The sequence below is a fragment of the Chanodichthys erythropterus genome, chromosome 9 (assembly GCF_024489055.1).
Source record: "Chanodichthys erythropterus isolate Z2021 chromosome 9, ASM2448905v1, whole genome shotgun sequence".
Taxonomy (NCBI): Eukaryota; Metazoa; Chordata; class Actinopteri; order Cypriniformes; family Xenocyprididae; genus Chanodichthys; species Chanodichthys erythropterus.
In genome coordinates this window covers 24,447,048-24,464,730 of record NC_090229.1, presented here as the reverse complement: position 1 = coordinate 24,464,730, position 17,683 = coordinate 24,447,048, and the positions used below count along the sequence as shown (strand labels likewise).

Genomic DNA, 17,683 nt, shown 5'->3' with positions numbered 1-17,683 from the left:
GAACATGGCCCCGCCCCTAACACTATAATAACTGTCGATGACGCGCTGGAGCCACCGAACATGGCCCCGCCCCTAACACTATAATAACTGCCGATGATGTGCTGGATGACGCGATGAATACGTGCCCACCAATGAGTGCAAGTTGCCTTGTGCTCATAGGGGCTTCCATCCCAAGGGACCTTGTCATAATTCCTAGGACTATTGGCGGAAATACCCAGATTTTGCTGTGTTCGCAACGCAGGAGCTAGGATTTTAGCTCTAGGTCACTACAACAAGCGCAGCTTACGTCACTTCATAGTTCCTACTGGCAGTGCGAATACAACCAGGAAAACAGCCGTAGGGGAACTATTAGTTCTCGGGGAAAACTATCCAGTATGAAAGCCCCTTATGCCATTATTATAGTAGGCTGTAGCAGTATTTAAACGGTTGAGAGAGGCGGCAGCTTTTCCACGAGTGGGCATGGTTTCAGCGCAGACAGCGGACACACCCCCAGCGTATGAGAGCAGAGAATACTGCTTATTTTTTCTAGATTTTGATAACTTATTTTATTTACTTGGCTTTTTTTTTATCATTCAAATTTGGCTGGCTGGTTAATTTTTTTTTTATGACAAACTCAGAACACATATTTAACATTGCTTTACACAGACTTTGAATGAATTTTCTCTCCATCAAACAAAGTGCACCAAACACTTACCTGTTGAGGTGAAGATACTATTTGCTGCTGAACTATCTGAGGAAGCTTAGCGACCTATAAGCAAAAGGGAAAATCACTACAAAGCTGGGGACTAATGCCACATTCACAAAGCACAACATCGCACTGACTGCACATCAAAACATTTACATTCTGATCACACATGTCAGGCTTTGCTCGTGCGGATGCTAAAGAGGTTTAAAGTGCCCGTATTATGCTTTTTCGAAAATTACCTTTCATGTTATTGTCTCTCAAAAAACAGAAAGAACTAAAAATCCAAAAAGCGTCGTCAGGAATTCGAATCCCACTTCCGTGATGGCTACACGTCACTGGTTAACACAATTGCTTAATACCAGCCTATGTTCTTCATTGGCTGCCTTCAACATCTACTTTGACCCACCCTCAAAGGCAGTAGCTTGTTCATGTTTTGTATACATGATGAGAAGATGCTGTTTTCTGCTCTGCAAAAGCAAAATTCTCTTTGTAAACACTTCCAGAGGATGAGGATGTGAAGAGTCAGTGGGTAAAATTACCAGAGCTATACAACAACTGTATAACCTTTTGATCTAGTAATAAAGGATGGAGCAAGATTTGTTTAACAAATTTTAATGTTACATCAGTCATTCACATTAGTACTCGGCTAATGCATGTGCTGTTATTGATACAGTTAATGACGCAGTTCCCACATGAGCGTAATAAATTAGGAATATACACAACGGTTTGTTGATGGACAAACACTTGGTAATGCTGATAGTGAGGAATTACAGTTGCAACATCTCAATGAAAAATGTGATGTGCAAAGTATATTATGAGAAAATGAAAGCTTTTTTTTTTTTTTTTTTTTTTTTAATTTTATGCACGTAAAGCTGTTATAGCAGACCTCCAAAACAAAATTAGAAACATTTCAAATACCATAATAGGGGCACTAACCAACTGATACACTTTTCATCCTAACCACTAGAGAGCAAAAGGGAGTTTTATCCTAAAGAAGTGCCCTATATAAAGTTAGCAGAGGTGTGTTAGCAGAAGCAGGGAGCTAGCTTTAGCTCTTTTTTTTGTCATGTCCTGCTGAAACAAGTCTCGATACACTCAAAATGGTTCTCTGGGTGCATGAGAGAAGATATCTCATGGGTTGGAATGGGATTCACTGTATAACCAGATGGGATTTATGCTCTTTTTGGACTGTTGTGTACTATTAAGGAGAATTTGTGGCAGTTCAAACCCAAACTTAACTGGAATACAAAGAGATCTCCTAAGGTCTGGGGTACTGACCTCCCAAAGGAAAAGACAATAAGGGAGTACTCACACTAGGCACGTTTGCCTTGTACCACTTGGCGCGATTATATAATTTGTTTGGTTACTCTCCCTCAATGCATCTGTCTTCTTAGTGAATGCATTGGGTTACAAACTTCTTACCTGTATCTGCTGTGCTGTGGCAGGTTTCTGCGGCTGTGCGATTGAGGTGGTGAAGAACTGGGTCTTAATGCCGGGCTGCAGTTGAGTGGTGGTGGCATATGTCACTTTCTGCTGCTGCTGGGCTGTGGTTTGAGCAGCCTGCTGAGTGCCAAGCTGAACAGAGAAATAAAGAGGGAGAGGGGTTGAAGGGACATTTATATAGATGAAGCTCAATTAAAAAAATAAATCACATTGGCTGACTGGTACCTTTTGCTGCACAGAAGCCTGTGTTTGCTGTGGCTGTGCTGCCTTCTGGACGGCAGCTTGCGCAGCGGCCTGCTGCTTTTGTCTGTGCAACAGCTGCTGAACTTGCTGCACCTGGAACGGATGGGTCACCACCTGACCACCTGCACAAACACAAACACACACACATTAGTCTACTAGAGCCCCTATAACGTTGTTACTGACACTTGGACAATGTAGGCGTGAAAATAAAGCATGCATCTCCACTGCCAGAGACCAGCTTGCATGGTCATAAACGGAGCGAAAAACGGTTGTGTGCCACTCACTATAGTTTCAGTAAGCCTCTGGATGATAATTGATTCGTTTTAGGGCGGTTCACAATAATTTTGGCTTCAAATAAACTGAGATCACCAGATGTTTGCTGCACATGCAGTGCAGTTTGCATCTAATGTACCTTATGAACACAAATAACTCTGGGTTCACTTTTGACACCAAATATATTGAATATTCGGTATAAAATAAGTGCTTTTATACTTTTATAGCATTTATTCATATTTTGAATTTTCTTTTATTTTTATTTTTATATTTTCAGTTTTCATTTTAACTTTAAAGTTTTAGTAATGTAAAGTTTTAGTAAGTTTTGTAATTTTTTTTTAAATAAATAAATATATAAAATATTTAGATTTAATTTATATTTATTTCAGTTTTAGTTTTAGTCATTTTAGTACTTATACTTATTTCAGGGAGTTGCCAAGGCAACATTTCTAATTTTCTAAGGGCCTGTTTACATCTGGTCACTTCATGCATTTTCTCTGATCCGATCGTGAAAAGACCAGGTGTAAATGCCCTCCGAAAGGCTTTCGAGATGGATTTAAATCCGATCACTCAAACCACTTCAGGACGTAGTCTGAGAAGCATTCCAGATTAAAATGGACAAGTGTAAATGCATCTAGTTGTTGAAGCCACATGTCAATTTAACTCTTCCCAAAATGTTTAAAAAATAAACGTGAGAGCTATATGAAATTATACAGCCAGATATGACTACTGCTGCAACACGCATCGCCGGAGATGAGCAGCTGAGTATCTCCTCAGCAAGTCAACGCGAACTGCCGCAAATGAAACTGAAACTCAACAATCATCTTCATTTAAAGTAATAAGACTAAATTATCTTACCAGTGCTGATGCTGCTCTCTCTCCTATTGCGGTCTTTGATCTTGAGATTAGCTGATGATAAATAAAATGCAGCTCTGTTGCTTTCATTGACATGAACTCTGTTAAATTTGCATTTAGCGCGGGAATTGACGATTTATATAGTTTTTGCAGAGACACCTTTGTGTGGCCAAGTGTAAATGGAACAGTTTTAACAAATCAGATAGCTATCTGATCAGTAAAAACACACGTGGCCAGGTGCAAATGCCCTAGGTTTCTTCAAATATACATTTTCATCTAATCTTTATGTTTTATTTTATGTTAGCTTTATTTAAAATTTTACAAATTCTACAAATTTTTTATAGTTTTAGTTAACAATAACAACGGTGCTACGGCAACAAGTCTAACTGACTAGCAAGTGTAACCCTTAGTAAATAATGACTACTTGTAAATTCTCCACTTGTTTCAGAGCAAGCCTTTACCTGTTTTCTGCGTCTGTCCGATGGCGACACTAATGCCGGCCACAGTGACGGGAAGGGTCGTGACTCCGGCGGAGGAGACCACAGCAGGAACCGAGACTACAGGAGGTGGTTTGGTCAGAGTCACCTGGGCGGTTTGACCTGGCTGAGCTTGAATAGTTCCTGGGGCTGGGACACGTGTCTGAATGAAAAGACATACATGTATATAAAATGATTGTGCACTCGAGTATATTGGAAAGGGTTAGTCTAGATGTGTGTATGGGCGCTTACCAGTCTGGCCACCTGTAAGTTGGTGACAGTAGTTCCAGCGAGCATAGCTCCCGCTCTGGGTGCAGCGACTGCAGCTATTTGAGGGTTGGCCGTGGCTGCGGGTGTGGCGTGAACCTGCTGTGGCTGCTGAGTAGATGCAGCCTGCTGACCTTGAGCTGCAGCTACTGCCGCTGCAACCTGCTGCTGGGACATCTGTAGCTTCTGCTTCTTCAGCAACTCCTGGAGAAAATAAATTGTTAAAACATGACTACAAAGGAAGTATACACTACAACCAATGGTGAAATCAGTAATCTGATAAATTAATCCAGTTAATACTAAAATGAGAAATATTGGTCAATATATATCGGTTGAAGGCACCTGCTAACTGTAGTTATGATTATAGACAAACGGAAACATGAGGGTTGATTCTTGACAAACAACACGGAGGAAGGGTTTAGCAACACTGAGGAATTCTGTAATTGCATCTAGCCTTCTTTCACCATAGTAAAACCTCAAAAGTAGACTAGGTCAGCAAAGCAAATCAGAAAGCAAATCGGGTCCTCCCTCAAAATAGAGTCTCCACAAACTGTCAGTTAATGATTAATTATATACGAATGATATTAATGTAAAAACGCATAGCTTACTATATAATGCATAAGAAAAAAAAAAGATTAGTGCATAATCAAACCAATTGAATGTAATTTCTTATACTTGAGGGGGGGGGTTGTCACTACAACGTCATCTTCCATACTTAGAGTATGTGTACCTGCTGTGGCTTTCCTACTGCTTTGATCTGTGGAGATGTGGCTTGTGGTTGCTGCTGCTGCTGCTGTAACTGTTGCTGTCGGAGGAGCTGGAATTGAGCTTGTGTGAGCTTACCCTGAGACAACTGCATACCTGGAGCTAGAGAAGCAAAAAAAAAAATGTTGTAAAAATACAATGATGGCAGACAGTCAAGCTAATTAAATTAAAACAATGCGGTAGTGTGACTCTCTGAATCGATTCGCCACCAGAGAACCCAAAACACGCATGGCTTCTCTAAGGATGGCATTTAGTCTACCTGGAGCCACCAGCGTGCGTGTTTGGGACTGACCCGAAGTCAGATTAGTGGACACCACAGCTGATGCGGTCACTGGGGTAACAGCTCTCACGCTCTGACCCGTCGCTATGGCAACGACCTCTGCTGGGGCAGCTGATGCAGGCACTGCTCTCTGCTGAGTGTGAACCACCTGAGCTGTGGCCGTTCCTGCAGTCTGTGGAAGTAAACAAATATTTAACAAATAAACAGGACAAAGTGGTACAAATTAAGAATCAATTGAGAATAATAATAAATCAAATTTGATCATTTTAAATCAATTGTGTGCTGCGTGAGGGTGGTCAGAACTCACAGGCAGGGCTCCAGGTATGACTGGAGATGCCAGACGTTTGTTTGCCTGGAACTGACTGGGAGGAACTCCAGCCACAGTGTTTACAATCACATTCCCACTCACTGTAGCCGTTGCTGAGGTTTAAACAGAAATATACAAGAATGAGCACTCATGTCAACAGCACTCGCAACTGTAACAACAAACACAATTAAAAGTTGTGTAATGTGAGAATACCTGGCTGGATGCTTGTGCCCACTGCAGCAGTCTTGATAGCTCCAGTCTTGAGAATCAACAAAACCAAAACAAGAACAACTTATTACAACTCAGTGATTGTATAACATGTCTAACTTTTTTTTGTGTGTGAAGAAATTAAAACTTCTATTCAGCAAGGATGCATTAAACTGATCAAAATAAAGACATTTGTAATATTACAAAAGATTTCTGTCATATAAATGCTGTTCTTTTGAACTTTCTATTCATCGATGCAACAGCTAAATACAGGTGCAAGCAAGGTCCAGTGTGACTTTTAACATGCAGTGTTATAGGAGTCTAACCAGTACAGCGGTGTTGGGGACTGCTGCTGCTCCAGGTTGGCTGGGCTGAGGCACTCCGGCGGCCTGTGCACCTGCTGCAGTAGCCTGTGGCTGGGTTTGAGGCTGTGCGGCAGCTCCCTGAGGCTGGGCGGTTCCTGTAGTCTGCTGCTGTTGTTGCTGGGCTAACTGCTGAGCCCTCTGCTGTTCGGCTAGTGCCTACAGAGGAATAGAGAGGAGGGTTTAAAACAAGCAGCAGTCAAGAAAAATTATTTATAAATAACAGTTTGGGGTCAGTGACATTTTTTTAATGTTGAATGAAAAAAAAGTATCTTATGCATTTATTTGATCAAAAAGTTAAGCAGTTCTTGAACTAAATCTTACCTTCTTCTCCTTTGCGATTCTCTCAGCTCTCTGAGAGGCAACCTGGATAGGAGGCAGAGGTTTGTCGTAGCTTATCCCGCTGTACACAAAAGAAAGAAAAAATTAGGAGCTGTTTAAACACAAATATATATTAAATGTAACTAAATATGTACAATATTTTAAAGACTGTATCTTCCAACAGATTTTTTTTTGTAATGATCAGTATCAGTCCAAAATGGCCAATATTAAAAGTACATTACTTCAGAACTTATTTTGTACAAGCACAGTAACATGTCAGAGTCTATACCTCTCAGCCAGCACAGAGGCATGCTTGGGGTTCTTCTGGAAAGGATTCATGCCCAGTCTAGAAACAAAAACATGAACAAAAACACCCAAAATTATGAAGCGGATTCTATTTTTGCTTTGCTAAAATTAGAATCAAATACTACAATTAAGTAGTTTTTTTTTTTTTTTTTTTACTTCCTGACAATCTAAATTATCAAGTTGCTTTTAATGCTGTTTGTGTGTTGGACACTGCCTGCACATACAGTGGTTTTATGGGTGGGCTCCTCTTGCTAGCGATGATTTTCATTAGCTCAAAACGGCTGTTGTACAACTGGATCTGTGTGGCGTTGTCATCCTGTGTGTAGATCTGACACGTGCGCAGAGGACGACTGTTCTTGGACTGCGCAAGACAGAAAACCATTATTAGCCAATAATACAAAAGAAAAAAAAATCTTTACTTTTTTTTAACATACCTTATAAATGCTCTTGGTCTTGTTCTTCTTAGGGTTAGCTTCATATATTAGCTGCAGGACAATTATGTCACAAGGAAAATGTTAAAGAAAGTAAATAAGAAAACCCACAACCAGGTGATACTGGTATGATCTCTCACCTTGCCCTCCTCTCTTGGAATGATGACATTCTCGTAGCGGTTACGGCATTGCTTTGGTGAGCGATAAATCCTACTGCAGGAGTTCACCACGTCGCTCACCAGGTCCCAGTTAGGAGTGTGAGCTGGAGACACGATGGTCAGGTTCAGAGGAAGTTCCAGTAACTGCTTTACAGCCTGTCAAAACAGAGTAACAACCTCAGCTTATGTGTGGTTGTAATACACATGCAGTGATAGTGCAATGACATGATGGATCTAGTACCTGTAGCAGGGCCCAGTCCTCACTGATGAGCCACTCAGGGTTGTCCTGTCCGGCCTCCATGGCTGGTTTGAGCAGTGATGGCAGTGGTTTGGCGAACGGAGCCTGTTGCTTCAGAGAGAAGTTCTTTTTCTGATCTTTGCCTTCCCGCCTCACCTTGAGGAGACTGGCCTTATCAAAGAGAGAGCGCGGAGGAATCACTGATTCTCCATGGCCCTTCTTTTTCTTACGTCCCAGAGCTGACGAGAGGGGGAAGAGAGGGAAAGAGAGAATTTAGCATCTGTTTGAGCAGAGTAAGTTCAGATGTCGGCAGTGTCTCTTGAGCAGTCAAACCTGATGGGTCCATGTGTCTCTTGCGCTCTTTGCGGACGTAGACCGGGGGCAGTTTGGACTCGGGCATGGGCGCAGTGTCATACATGAGGCAGATTACAGAGTCAATGTAGATGTCGTTATCATCCTGTGGAGGAGTTGGGGGAGTCCACAGCTAAAGAATAGAGGAACAGTAAGAGTTAGAAACAATTTTCAGACTTTCAGATTTAATATTGGGGTAAGTCTCACAAAACTAAGAATTTCAAGCCAAAATCAAAAACAAATGAAATATATATATTTACCTTAAAAAAGACAAATCAAGCCTATTTTTAGTATCCTGTAGATTTTTGGCATTGCAACATTATTTTTGACAATAATAAGCATATTTCCTCTCAATTTATCTTATTACAGTATAGCAAAAATCCTCATTCTGATTACAGTAAATTTAATTTAGCAGTAAATTGTGTTTTTGTGAGATTCACCCAAAATACTCCCTCCTGCTTTTATTTATTTTAAGAGTGTGCAGTCTTCAACTTACCGGCATTATTTCTGTCTGTCCATTTTCATTCTCGAAAACATACTCCTGTAAAAAGGATTGGGAAATGATATCAAATCTAAAACTACATGACATCACTTCCTACTGAAAAGCAAACATATTTGTACCATGTTGTTTTTTTTTTCCCCTTTAACACCATTCCAGCATCTATGGCTATGTTCATGGCGAGAGCCAGGTTTAGTTATTCAAAAATAAAACTAAATAAAATGTTTAAGATTATTTTTTTCAAAAAACCTCAAGACTAAATTTGGATTTACTTGGTTAAAAACCTTTTCAAAAGTATCAACAGAATAGAAGTTTCACAAAGGGGTAAAAGTATTACAGTCCAGCAAAATATGTTTAATGGACAGTGAATTGTACCATGTTGTATGCATCCTCTCTGGTGTAGGTGAACAGATCCTCCTCATCTTCTAGAATCATTTGTTCCTCTTTCTCCACCTTCACTTTCTGCTGCTGCTGCAGCTCCCAGCCTCTCTTAGCAGCCTCTATGCGCTCCTGTAACTCACACAAACATAGACAATTAAACAATCTGTATTTAAGTACTTACAGGGTGGGCATAACACGTGTATTCTCATATCTAAAATCGGTTTCATACCTTTATAACCTGTTCATCCTCACTGATGTGCAGATACTCCAGATAGTGCAGTGCGTATCTCTCAATAGGAGTAAGCTAGACAACACACCACAAACTTCAATCAACACATCACATCTTTTCTTCATTTTTCGCAATGTATTTTTAAGGGTCAGTGACATTTAATAGTGACAATTAATACTTTTATTCTGCAAGGATGAATTGAACTTGATCAAAAGTGACAGTAAAGACATTAATAATTTTACAGAATATCAACAAAATGTTCAAGTAACACTACATTTCTATAACCTCACCTGCTCCATCACTGCCGCCAGCTCCTCCAACTGTGACGTCTCCTCTCTCATCCCTTCCTCCACATCCATCTCTTCCTGTCCTCCCACTTCCTCTTTATCAGTTTTCACATGTCTGTTTACCTCCGTCTTCTCCTCGTCATCTTCATATTGAGTCTCCAGTCGGATGGTATTCAGGGCCTGGATGTAGGGTCTGGCCACGTGAGGAGGAATGGATTCAGATGGGGAGGGTTCCTGGTGGAGGACCACAAACTCCTCCACTTTCTCTCCAGAGCCGGCCTCCACCTCAAACAGATCCTGAATGGTGCGCTGTGAAAGGCCAGCACATATTTATAATGTGAGCATTATGTGGCTTGTGAATGTCAGGCTCTGTTCCAAAACCTAGTGAGCTGACACCTTGTCTACTTCCTATATAGGTCACATCCTAACTGAAATGTAATCTCATAACTGACTAGGTTTTGAAACAGACCCTCAATGTAAAAGATAACAGTGATCGCAATGAAGTGCAAGAGTGGGTCTACACAAAGAAAACAGCTGTACATGTGTTTACCTGTGTTAAAAAGGCCAGAGTGTAGTCCATGCCTTGTGCAGCTACCTCTCGTATAAGGTCTTTAGTGCCATTCTTCAAGAGCTTCTCCTCAATGGAGTTCCCGCTCTCCAACCTGACAAAGCACAGCATCAGTATAAAAGCTTACAAATATAAACCTAACAAGTAATTTAAATCTAAATTTGACCCTCAGTCTGACCTGTAGATGTGGATGTCTTTGGAGCGACCGATCTTGTCACACCATTCCTGTGTGCGCATGTCCATGCTGGGATTTAGGTCCGTGTCGTAAAACACAATTGTATCTGCATCAAACACTTGACCCATGGCCGAGCAGCAGCGATTTGTCAGGATGGTGCAGAAGATCTGTCTGTTGCGGTTAAACCTCTTGACCTGCACCTGAAAGCAAACGGGACATGAGGAACAAGATGAGTTAAGCATTGCATTTTTTAATACAAGATGACCAAGATCAAATGTGCATTTATCAGTAGTGGTGTTGATAGTGTTTAATTGATGTGTAAGCATCTTTTGATGCTCTTTGTGGAACTAAATCCAACAGGGAGGGAAGAAGGCTCAATGCACTTTCAATTACAGCTCAGAAACCCACACAGCCTCAGCAGGACCAGGACTTGGCAAGGGCAACAGACAGCAAAATATATTACTCCAGGTCTCTTACCTGTCTCTCCTCCATTGACAGACTCTCATCCAGCCGTACGTAGGTGAGGTGACGGTGGTCTAAGAAGGCCTCCAGTATGTCTAGCATGCTAGTCATCTGGGTGAAGATCAGAACACGCCTGTTCTCGACGCTCAGCTTCTGCAGCAGGATGGACAACGCCTCCAGTTTTCCTGCAAACAATTACAGGAACATTATATCAAATAATGCCATGCCATATTATATATATATATATATAATTTTTTTTTTTTTTCTCCATGAAATTCTGTTATTGTGTTATTATCCAAGTTTAAAAGAAAGACACCATCTGACTGACATGTAAAGTGACCAAACAGTTTGTGACTGGGAAGAATATGCTGCAAAAGTGGGCCAGACTTTATGCTGATATTTATGGATTATAAAAGTGACTAGTATAACACATACACTACATATTTATTTACATATAAAAAAAAAAATCTTACTGACCCACATTTTTTAAACAGTACTGTAAAGTTAGAATGAATTATGATATGCTCAACTAAATATTAATTAGCATATGTAAAATTAAAATCTGAAGGTAACTGTCCACACCTGAATCCATCTCTAGCATATGTATATCAGGGAAGCTGGCGACTGGAGGAGAGGCTAAGTTACGGATCTCTGCGTTGTGTGGAGCAGACACTTCCTGTAGTCGTCGCCTGAATGATTTTTGTGCTATACTGTAAAATGGTGGAGGATTGGATGCATACAGCTGAGGGGGAGGGGCCACAACAGCAGGAAGTATGCAGGAGAACCTAAAATATAACAGGAAGCAGAATTAGATCACAAAAAGCTCACAAAACTGCTTTCATGGCAAGGAGTTCATTGTCAAATCCAGACCTCTTCAACAAGATGCTTGCTGCCGCCTCCTGCTCTGTGTTGGAGAGAATCGCTGAGCGGAGTGGAGCCACTGTGGACACGCATGTCTGCTGAGCTCTGATACAGCTGTCTCTGCCAACCCAGGACCAGCGGGAGTGCTGGGGAGCGGGGAAGGCCGGTGGAGGGCGTCCCTCATAAACGGAGCAGGTCTTGATCAGGTCTGAGCCATACAGCACGGAACGCAAAGAACGTCGTTCGTTTGCGTGAAATAAACTAGCCAGACGCTCTTTCAGCTGCCTGTTTCTTTCCTCACTTGACTCCTAAAGAGACAAAGACAGCATTCAGCATTCACAACTATTCAATGGGCCTCATCATTTCCTTTAACATGTCTTGCAAACTCACCTGTGTTGTGGCGTTAGCTGAGAGTTTGGCGTTTGTTTCTGTGTCTGCTGTAGCTGGAGTGACTGTGGTTGCCATGTTGGTTGCTTTATGGAAACAGGCAGAAAGAGAGTTTAAGTTGAAATGATCTAAGACAGCAGTAGGATATTACATATTTAGGTCAGTGGTTCTCAAGGGGGCCTCAGCACACTTTTAAGGGAGCGCAAAATGACAATGAACAAAATTGAAAAATTATTATTATTTTTTGTTAACTGTAAGTTTTTTTTATTTAAGAACCAGTGTTCCCCCGGTCTAGGAAGTTTTTGAAAATTTTTAGAACTGAAATAAATCAATTAGTGCCATCAACATTAACGCACACTATTAATTTTTTTCCAGTTCAATACGTAAAATTTAACGCAATTAACGTAGCATCCGTTTTTTCTGTCATCCTTTGGCTAGAGTTACAATATATGATCACACTCTTATTCATACAAATGCTTTTTAACCATTAAAATGCCAAAAGAGAACATGCAGGGAATGTCCTTTCTCCTCACACAAACACGACACACAGAAAGACCCGTGCAACTATCGTGCATACGCCAGAATCAAGTTCTCTTTCACGTTTGAACGAACAATAACACACACAATAATGCCAAAAATGTCAGTTTTGTCAAGTATTTAAAAAAAAAAAAAAAAAACTAACAAAAAACAAACAAACATTGAAAACAGGTAGCTAAAAGCAGGTACTGGAACAACAACTAGCAGTCTTGAGCAGTGTTGCCAAAAAGGTTGAGAACCAGTCATTTAGGCGATGGTCGATCACTAATCAGAATAACAATCAGCTTCAGGATGGAGCAGTGTCTCACCTTGTGGTGTGGTGGCAGGGGGTGGCGTGCCTGAGGAGTTCTGGACAGGCACAGCCTGGGGCACTGTAGGCATCACCATAGGTGGTCCCTGTGGCCTGAGAAGAGGCTGCCCGGGGGCTGACACAATCTGCAGGATGTTTCCTAATGCAGACACGTACATATATAAGCGTCACATTAAGCCACTGAACACACATAAAAACAACTGACACAAGTGACTGAATATGGCAGTGAAATGAGACAGAGAGAGGATGAATATGGGCTGGACATTACCGAGTGTACCTTGGAGCTGCAGTGGCTGGCCGGTGGTGAGCTGCCGCAGCTGACTCGGGGACAAGGTGAACTTGTTTCCCTGGAACTGCAGGGTCACAGGGGTCTCTGGCTGGGTGATGCGGCCCTGTCCAACTAACTGAGCAACCTTCACTACATCTCCACCTTCAGTAGAGGAAAAATTACTACTGTTAAATTACAGTGCAAAGAGACTGAAAATGTATCTCTTGAGGAAAACAACAACAACAACAAAAAAAAACATTTTAGTTAGTTTCAGGGTGAGCACGGAAAGGGACATGCGTGACCAGGGTGTGTTAAACGAAAGACACTTTCACAACAAAACCTTACAAATAAAAAACCTGAAACAAACAAACTGAAATCAGTCTGACCTGTTCAACAGAGTAAATCAAAGTGGGTGCAAAACTTTGTTTGTTTAAAAGGTTTTCCATGTAACAATAGTTACATGGGGAGCAGCGCCCACAAGCCTGATGTTCTTTAACACCCACAGACAATAGCAGTGTTTCCACTGTCGGGCCAAAAACGAGCATGATAGTGTGTGCCAGGGCCTGTCATGTTTCCACTGTCATTTCCAGGGCTTGATTGTGCCTCCTTGGGGATTCCTCTGCATCAACGGCCAGGGGTTTTTGGCCCACTGAATACCTGGGTCCAAAGCAGGCCAACTGGGGCTTGAGGAGTGGTAATAAGCAAAGGCAGAGTTTATCTGAATCAGAAGAAGGTCAACACCGCTGCTCATTTCCCATGTTATCATATCAGGATACCAGCTAACAAAAAACATTTAAGACATTTTAAACAATTTTCAGCTCAAACTCACTTTCAGACACCAGCTAATGTATGAAATAACTTCCGATTGTGATTTGATGGGGATTCTGATCACCGTATGAGGCAGAAATATATTTATATGTAATGCTACAGGCTACTTATGCTAACCATTTCCATAATAAATACACATATGATTATGTAAAATACCAGAAACCGCTCGAAGAACAAAGACAAATCATATATGATTTATATTATTGTGTATTTACATGGTTTCATTTCCTGTGTCGTGAATTACATATATTCCGGTTACTCATATAACTCTTGTTTTCTGTCTGTGAGCTCTCTCTGTTTCTCTGGCTGAAAGGCTAACAGTATAGTGAAATGGGAAAGATCGCTTAAACCTCCTCAGATCACATAATTTTGAGGAAAATTAAGAGAAATGCTATTCTTCTAAAGAAATGTGACGTATGGTATATTATTAAGTTAATATTTTTATTAACTTAGCAAAACTTACTTTATTAATTTCTTAAAGTTTTGTGCATTCCTTTGATCACAAATAAATGGAAGAGGGCACGACTGAATAAGTATGTGTTCTCTTTTTATGCGATATAATGATAAATGCCAGTTTGATTCAGAATGATTGATGAGAACTCCTGACACAAATGAATAATTACTGTCAGTGTACTTATAAATCATGTGTCAAATATCGAGTCTTAAAGTCTTTAAGTAAAGACCAAGCATTAGCTTCTGTCATGCTCATTTTGTGATCTAGCTAGTTTTCAGTCAGCTAGCCCCCCATGCTGTTGAAATGTTGGGGTTGTGTGACATTGTTCTATGGAGGCGTGTTAAAGACGTGTTTTAGGGTATCTCTGTGGGGCTACTGGCCTGACAGTGGAAACGCAGCTTGATTTTGGCCTCGCGCCTTGAGGACTGAGGCTATTGGCCCCGCCTGGCACGTTGTTAGCCCTGGCCTTCACTGGCCCGACAGTGGAAAAGCGGCTAATGAAATAAACACCTCTGAAGAAAAGCTGCACTGAAAAGATAGGGAGGCAAAACCATATTAGAAAGCTTCTGGATCATCTTCAGCTGAACTGCATGAAAAACAAAGAGATTAGTCATTAAACTGCAGAAGGGAAAACAGAATAAAAGGAAGGGAATAAATATGTCAAAAAAGAAGTGAAAAACTGGAGGCAGCAGGTGCAGTCCGGAGAGAGATCTGGAGGGCTCATGCTTGTTTTTTACAAAGGGTGAGGAGAGAAACCACTGTAGGTCATCTGCTGAAGCCAAAGATTTTTACACTTCAAATCAGATTGCAGATATGCCAGCAGACACGGTGTTGATTTGTTTGCAGACACACTTCGGGTTGAACTTTCACCATTAGTTCCTCTGGTGGAGGTCTGTATGCATGCTTGCCCACTTCAGCAGAGCCGTACTGTAGTCTCTGATCTTCACTCAGGTTGTTTACTGCTGTGCTTGAGGGCATGATAATAAGGAAACGTTTACGTGCAGGTGCACAAGGGAGAGAGGGCAGAGAAGAGGGCCGATCTGCTGTCGGTGATGGGGAGGCCACTTACTAGGCAAGCGTGCCTGGGCCTGGGAGCTGAGCACCAGCCTCTGGGGTACCAAACTGGGCTGGAGGGGGTGGGTGGCAGGGGCGTGAGGGGTCACAGCAGGCATATTGCTGACCCCTGTCACCGCCATAGCCAGAGGGGTAGAGGGGGGGTTAGGGGTGGCTCCTGCTGTGAGTGGTCCTGATGAGCTTTTGATTGCGGAGGCTAAGGAGGAAGAGGTGGAGTTAATAATCTGAATGGACCATTCAGAGTGAGTGTAATGGGGATGGAGGATTAAAAAAATGTGTTATTTGGGACATACAATCTTATATTGTACAGATTTTGGTTGATAGGTGCTTGCGGCTTGTCGAACTTGCAGCCACAGTTCTAGAAAGTTGTGCACGGATAAATTGCATTGCTATGTGATTGCTTAAAGTTATCATGAAACCAAAATGTATGGAAAATTGCAGAGTTTATAATAAATTATTTATCTGTGTGCATTATTTTTGTTAAATTTGTTGTGTCCTTGTAATCATTAAATCAAAAACATTAATCAAAAACAACTTCTATGATGACGTGTGCATCTCATATGAGATCACAACAATTATCAAACAACAACTATCCTATCAATTCCCTTTGGACAAATACAGAAGAAAAAAAAGTTGTTCATGATCTCCATTTCATGCTGGCTTATAGTTTGGGTTAGTTCAAGTGAAAATGAAAATTCTAGAGTTAGGGATTACAGCGAACCCTCAGAAAACATTACTTATGGTATATTAAAATAATTAACTAACACTAAGATCAGAGATAGCAACAAATAACACAACAAAAACCCTGCTTCCTAGGAACAAATAACTGATATGAGCATGTTTTCTGGGGAGGAGAACATCTGCATTGAAAAGCATCTGCAAACATTTCATACCACTTCACTTGCAGATTGTGAGTTATGGGTCTAAGGGCATTTTCACACCTATGAATCATTTGTTTTATTCTGAAACAGGGACTAAATTTGGTACAAGGTTGCATTTTCTTCTTGGTTCAGTTCGCTTTTACAAGGCAATATTTCAAAGTGTACAAAAATGTGTTTATGCAAGTCATATGCGAGTACAGCAGTCCTCTTTTTTGTCAGTTTTCTCAGCGTCACCATCCATCAAAATGATTGACAAGTTAGCTCCATGAGCTTATTGTGGCTTTATTTGTTACTGTCGAGACACACGCAAATGCTATACGAATGTAGCCGTCATTCCCGCTATTCAATTATATACTACATTCAGATTAATACCATGGCAAATTCAAACGCGCTCTCTCTGGATCTCCTAGTGCTGTCTAGTAGGCTCTTTCAAGACATATATGAATGTTATAATGCAGGAAGAGGCAGAATTAAGGCTTCGTCGGGACAGCATTTTTGCACAGAGAAGCACAATTACACAACATTTTAAAATGAAGATGCACTCTTTGGTTTTCAACTAAAATTACTAATGTGCTCACTCCCAGAATCTGACACATTTCCTGTTATGAATTATGAAATCTTTTGGTTTATTGGATCGGTTTGCTTTCACATCTCAAGCGAATCACTCCAGAGTGTGTTTGAAAGCGTACAGAGACCACCTTTTCAAGGAGATATACTTGTTTGGTCTGCATTTGGTGCGATTGTTGCATTTACACCTGTCCAAACGAACCACACCAAGGGGGACAACGAACTCTAGTGTAATTCAACCAAACTAAATGACGCAGGTGTGAAAGAACCCTAAGTGTGGGAATACGTTTGTGTAAGAAGTTGGGGTCTTACCCTGTGTGGAAGTGGTTGTGGTAAGAGGTGATTTGCCCCTGGGCTGTGTGCTAGGAGCAGCAGTAACAGGGTTGGTAGTTGTGGTGGTGGCAGTAGTCACAGCAGTGGCACGAGGGGCTTGAGTTGTGCTGCTAGTCAAGGGGACAAGACGCCCCTCTGGTTTAGTCCCATACTGCACCGGCAGGAACAACCTGAAGTTACAAACATCCAACAGTCAGCATCAATTCATCTGGGCCATTCCTGTTGTACATTGTAATGTCCCCCATCATACATGTCATATGTTCAATAAAAACAAAAGCAATATTCACTACTATGCCGTAGACTAACGTTTACCATGAAAAAATGGTTATATTTAACAAGAACCAGTTCCATAATTACAACATTCCATAGCAAGTGAAATGATTTTTGGTGTGAAAACAACAGCACCAACATCAGTATTAGCAATGTATTGCGTTATTAATGGGTGACTCAGTAGTATTTCAAATACACTGTTAGTCAGGCCGACACTAGGGCTGGGCGATATATCGCATGCGATTGTCACGCGCATTTCGTCAGTAAAGCCGGTTCCCTGATTACCGCTAAATCGCCATCACCTGCTTTCAAATGGAGCGCCATTTAATAGACAGAGCCGTAGA

General features: G+C 41.3%; 1 protein-coding gene across 6 annotated transcripts in view; it reads right to left on the bottom strand.

Annotated features, from left to right (window-relative positions):
- The window catches only part of ep400 (E1A binding protein p400), a 39,743-nt gene that overhangs the window by 3,402 nt on the left and 18,658 nt on the right, over positions 1-17,683 (bottom strand). The window contains exons 22-53 of one of the 6 annotated variants that reach the window (XM_067395113.1): positions 17,049-17,239; positions 15,284-15,484; positions 12,933-13,094; positions 12,663-12,803; positions 11,821-11,903; positions 11,440-11,738; positions 11,152-11,354; positions 10,585-10,754; positions 10,111-10,307; positions 9,915-10,026; positions 9,368-9,673; positions 9,078-9,152; positions 8,843-8,977; positions 8,465-8,509; positions 7,951-8,101; positions 7,621-7,856; positions 7,362-7,535; positions 7,225-7,275; positions 7,015-7,151; positions 6,774-6,830; positions 6,488-6,566; positions 6,128-6,322; positions 5,808-5,853; positions 5,595-5,707; positions 5,300-5,459; positions 4,973-5,109; positions 4,228-4,446; positions 3,961-4,138; positions 3,503-3,553; positions 2,354-2,493; positions 2,108-2,260; positions 695-748 (exon numbers count right to left, since the gene is read on the bottom strand). In XM_067395113.1, the coding sequence (XP_067251214.1) occupies positions 695-748; positions 2,108-2,260; positions 2,354-2,493; positions 3,503-3,553; positions 3,961-4,138; positions 4,228-4,446; positions 4,973-5,109; positions 5,300-5,459; positions 5,595-5,707; positions 5,808-5,853; positions 6,128-6,322; positions 6,488-6,566; positions 6,774-6,830; positions 7,015-7,151; positions 7,225-7,275; positions 7,362-7,535; positions 7,621-7,856; positions 7,951-8,101; positions 8,465-8,509; positions 8,843-8,977; positions 9,078-9,152; positions 9,368-9,673; positions 9,915-10,026; positions 10,111-10,307; positions 10,585-10,754; positions 11,152-11,354; positions 11,440-11,738; positions 11,821-11,903; positions 12,663-12,803; positions 12,933-13,094; positions 15,284-15,484; positions 17,049-17,239 (4,651 nt within the window). Of the gene's footprint in view, positions 1-694; positions 749-2,107; positions 2,261-2,353; positions 2,494-3,502; positions 3,554-3,960; positions 4,139-4,227; positions 4,447-4,972; positions 5,110-5,266; positions 5,460-5,594; positions 5,708-5,807; positions 5,854-6,127; positions 6,323-6,487; positions 6,567-6,773; positions 6,831-7,014; positions 7,152-7,224; positions 7,276-7,361; positions 7,536-7,620; positions 7,857-7,950; positions 8,102-8,464; positions 8,510-8,842; positions 8,978-9,077; positions 9,153-9,367; positions 9,674-9,914; positions 10,027-10,110; positions 10,308-10,584; positions 10,755-11,151; positions 11,355-11,439; positions 11,739-11,820; positions 11,904-12,662; positions 12,804-12,932; positions 13,095-15,283; positions 15,485-17,048; positions 17,240-17,683 lie in introns of all 6 variants that reach the window. The other 5 variants (XM_067395111.1, XM_067395110.1, XM_067395112.1 and 2 more) reach the window with 5 other exon arrangements.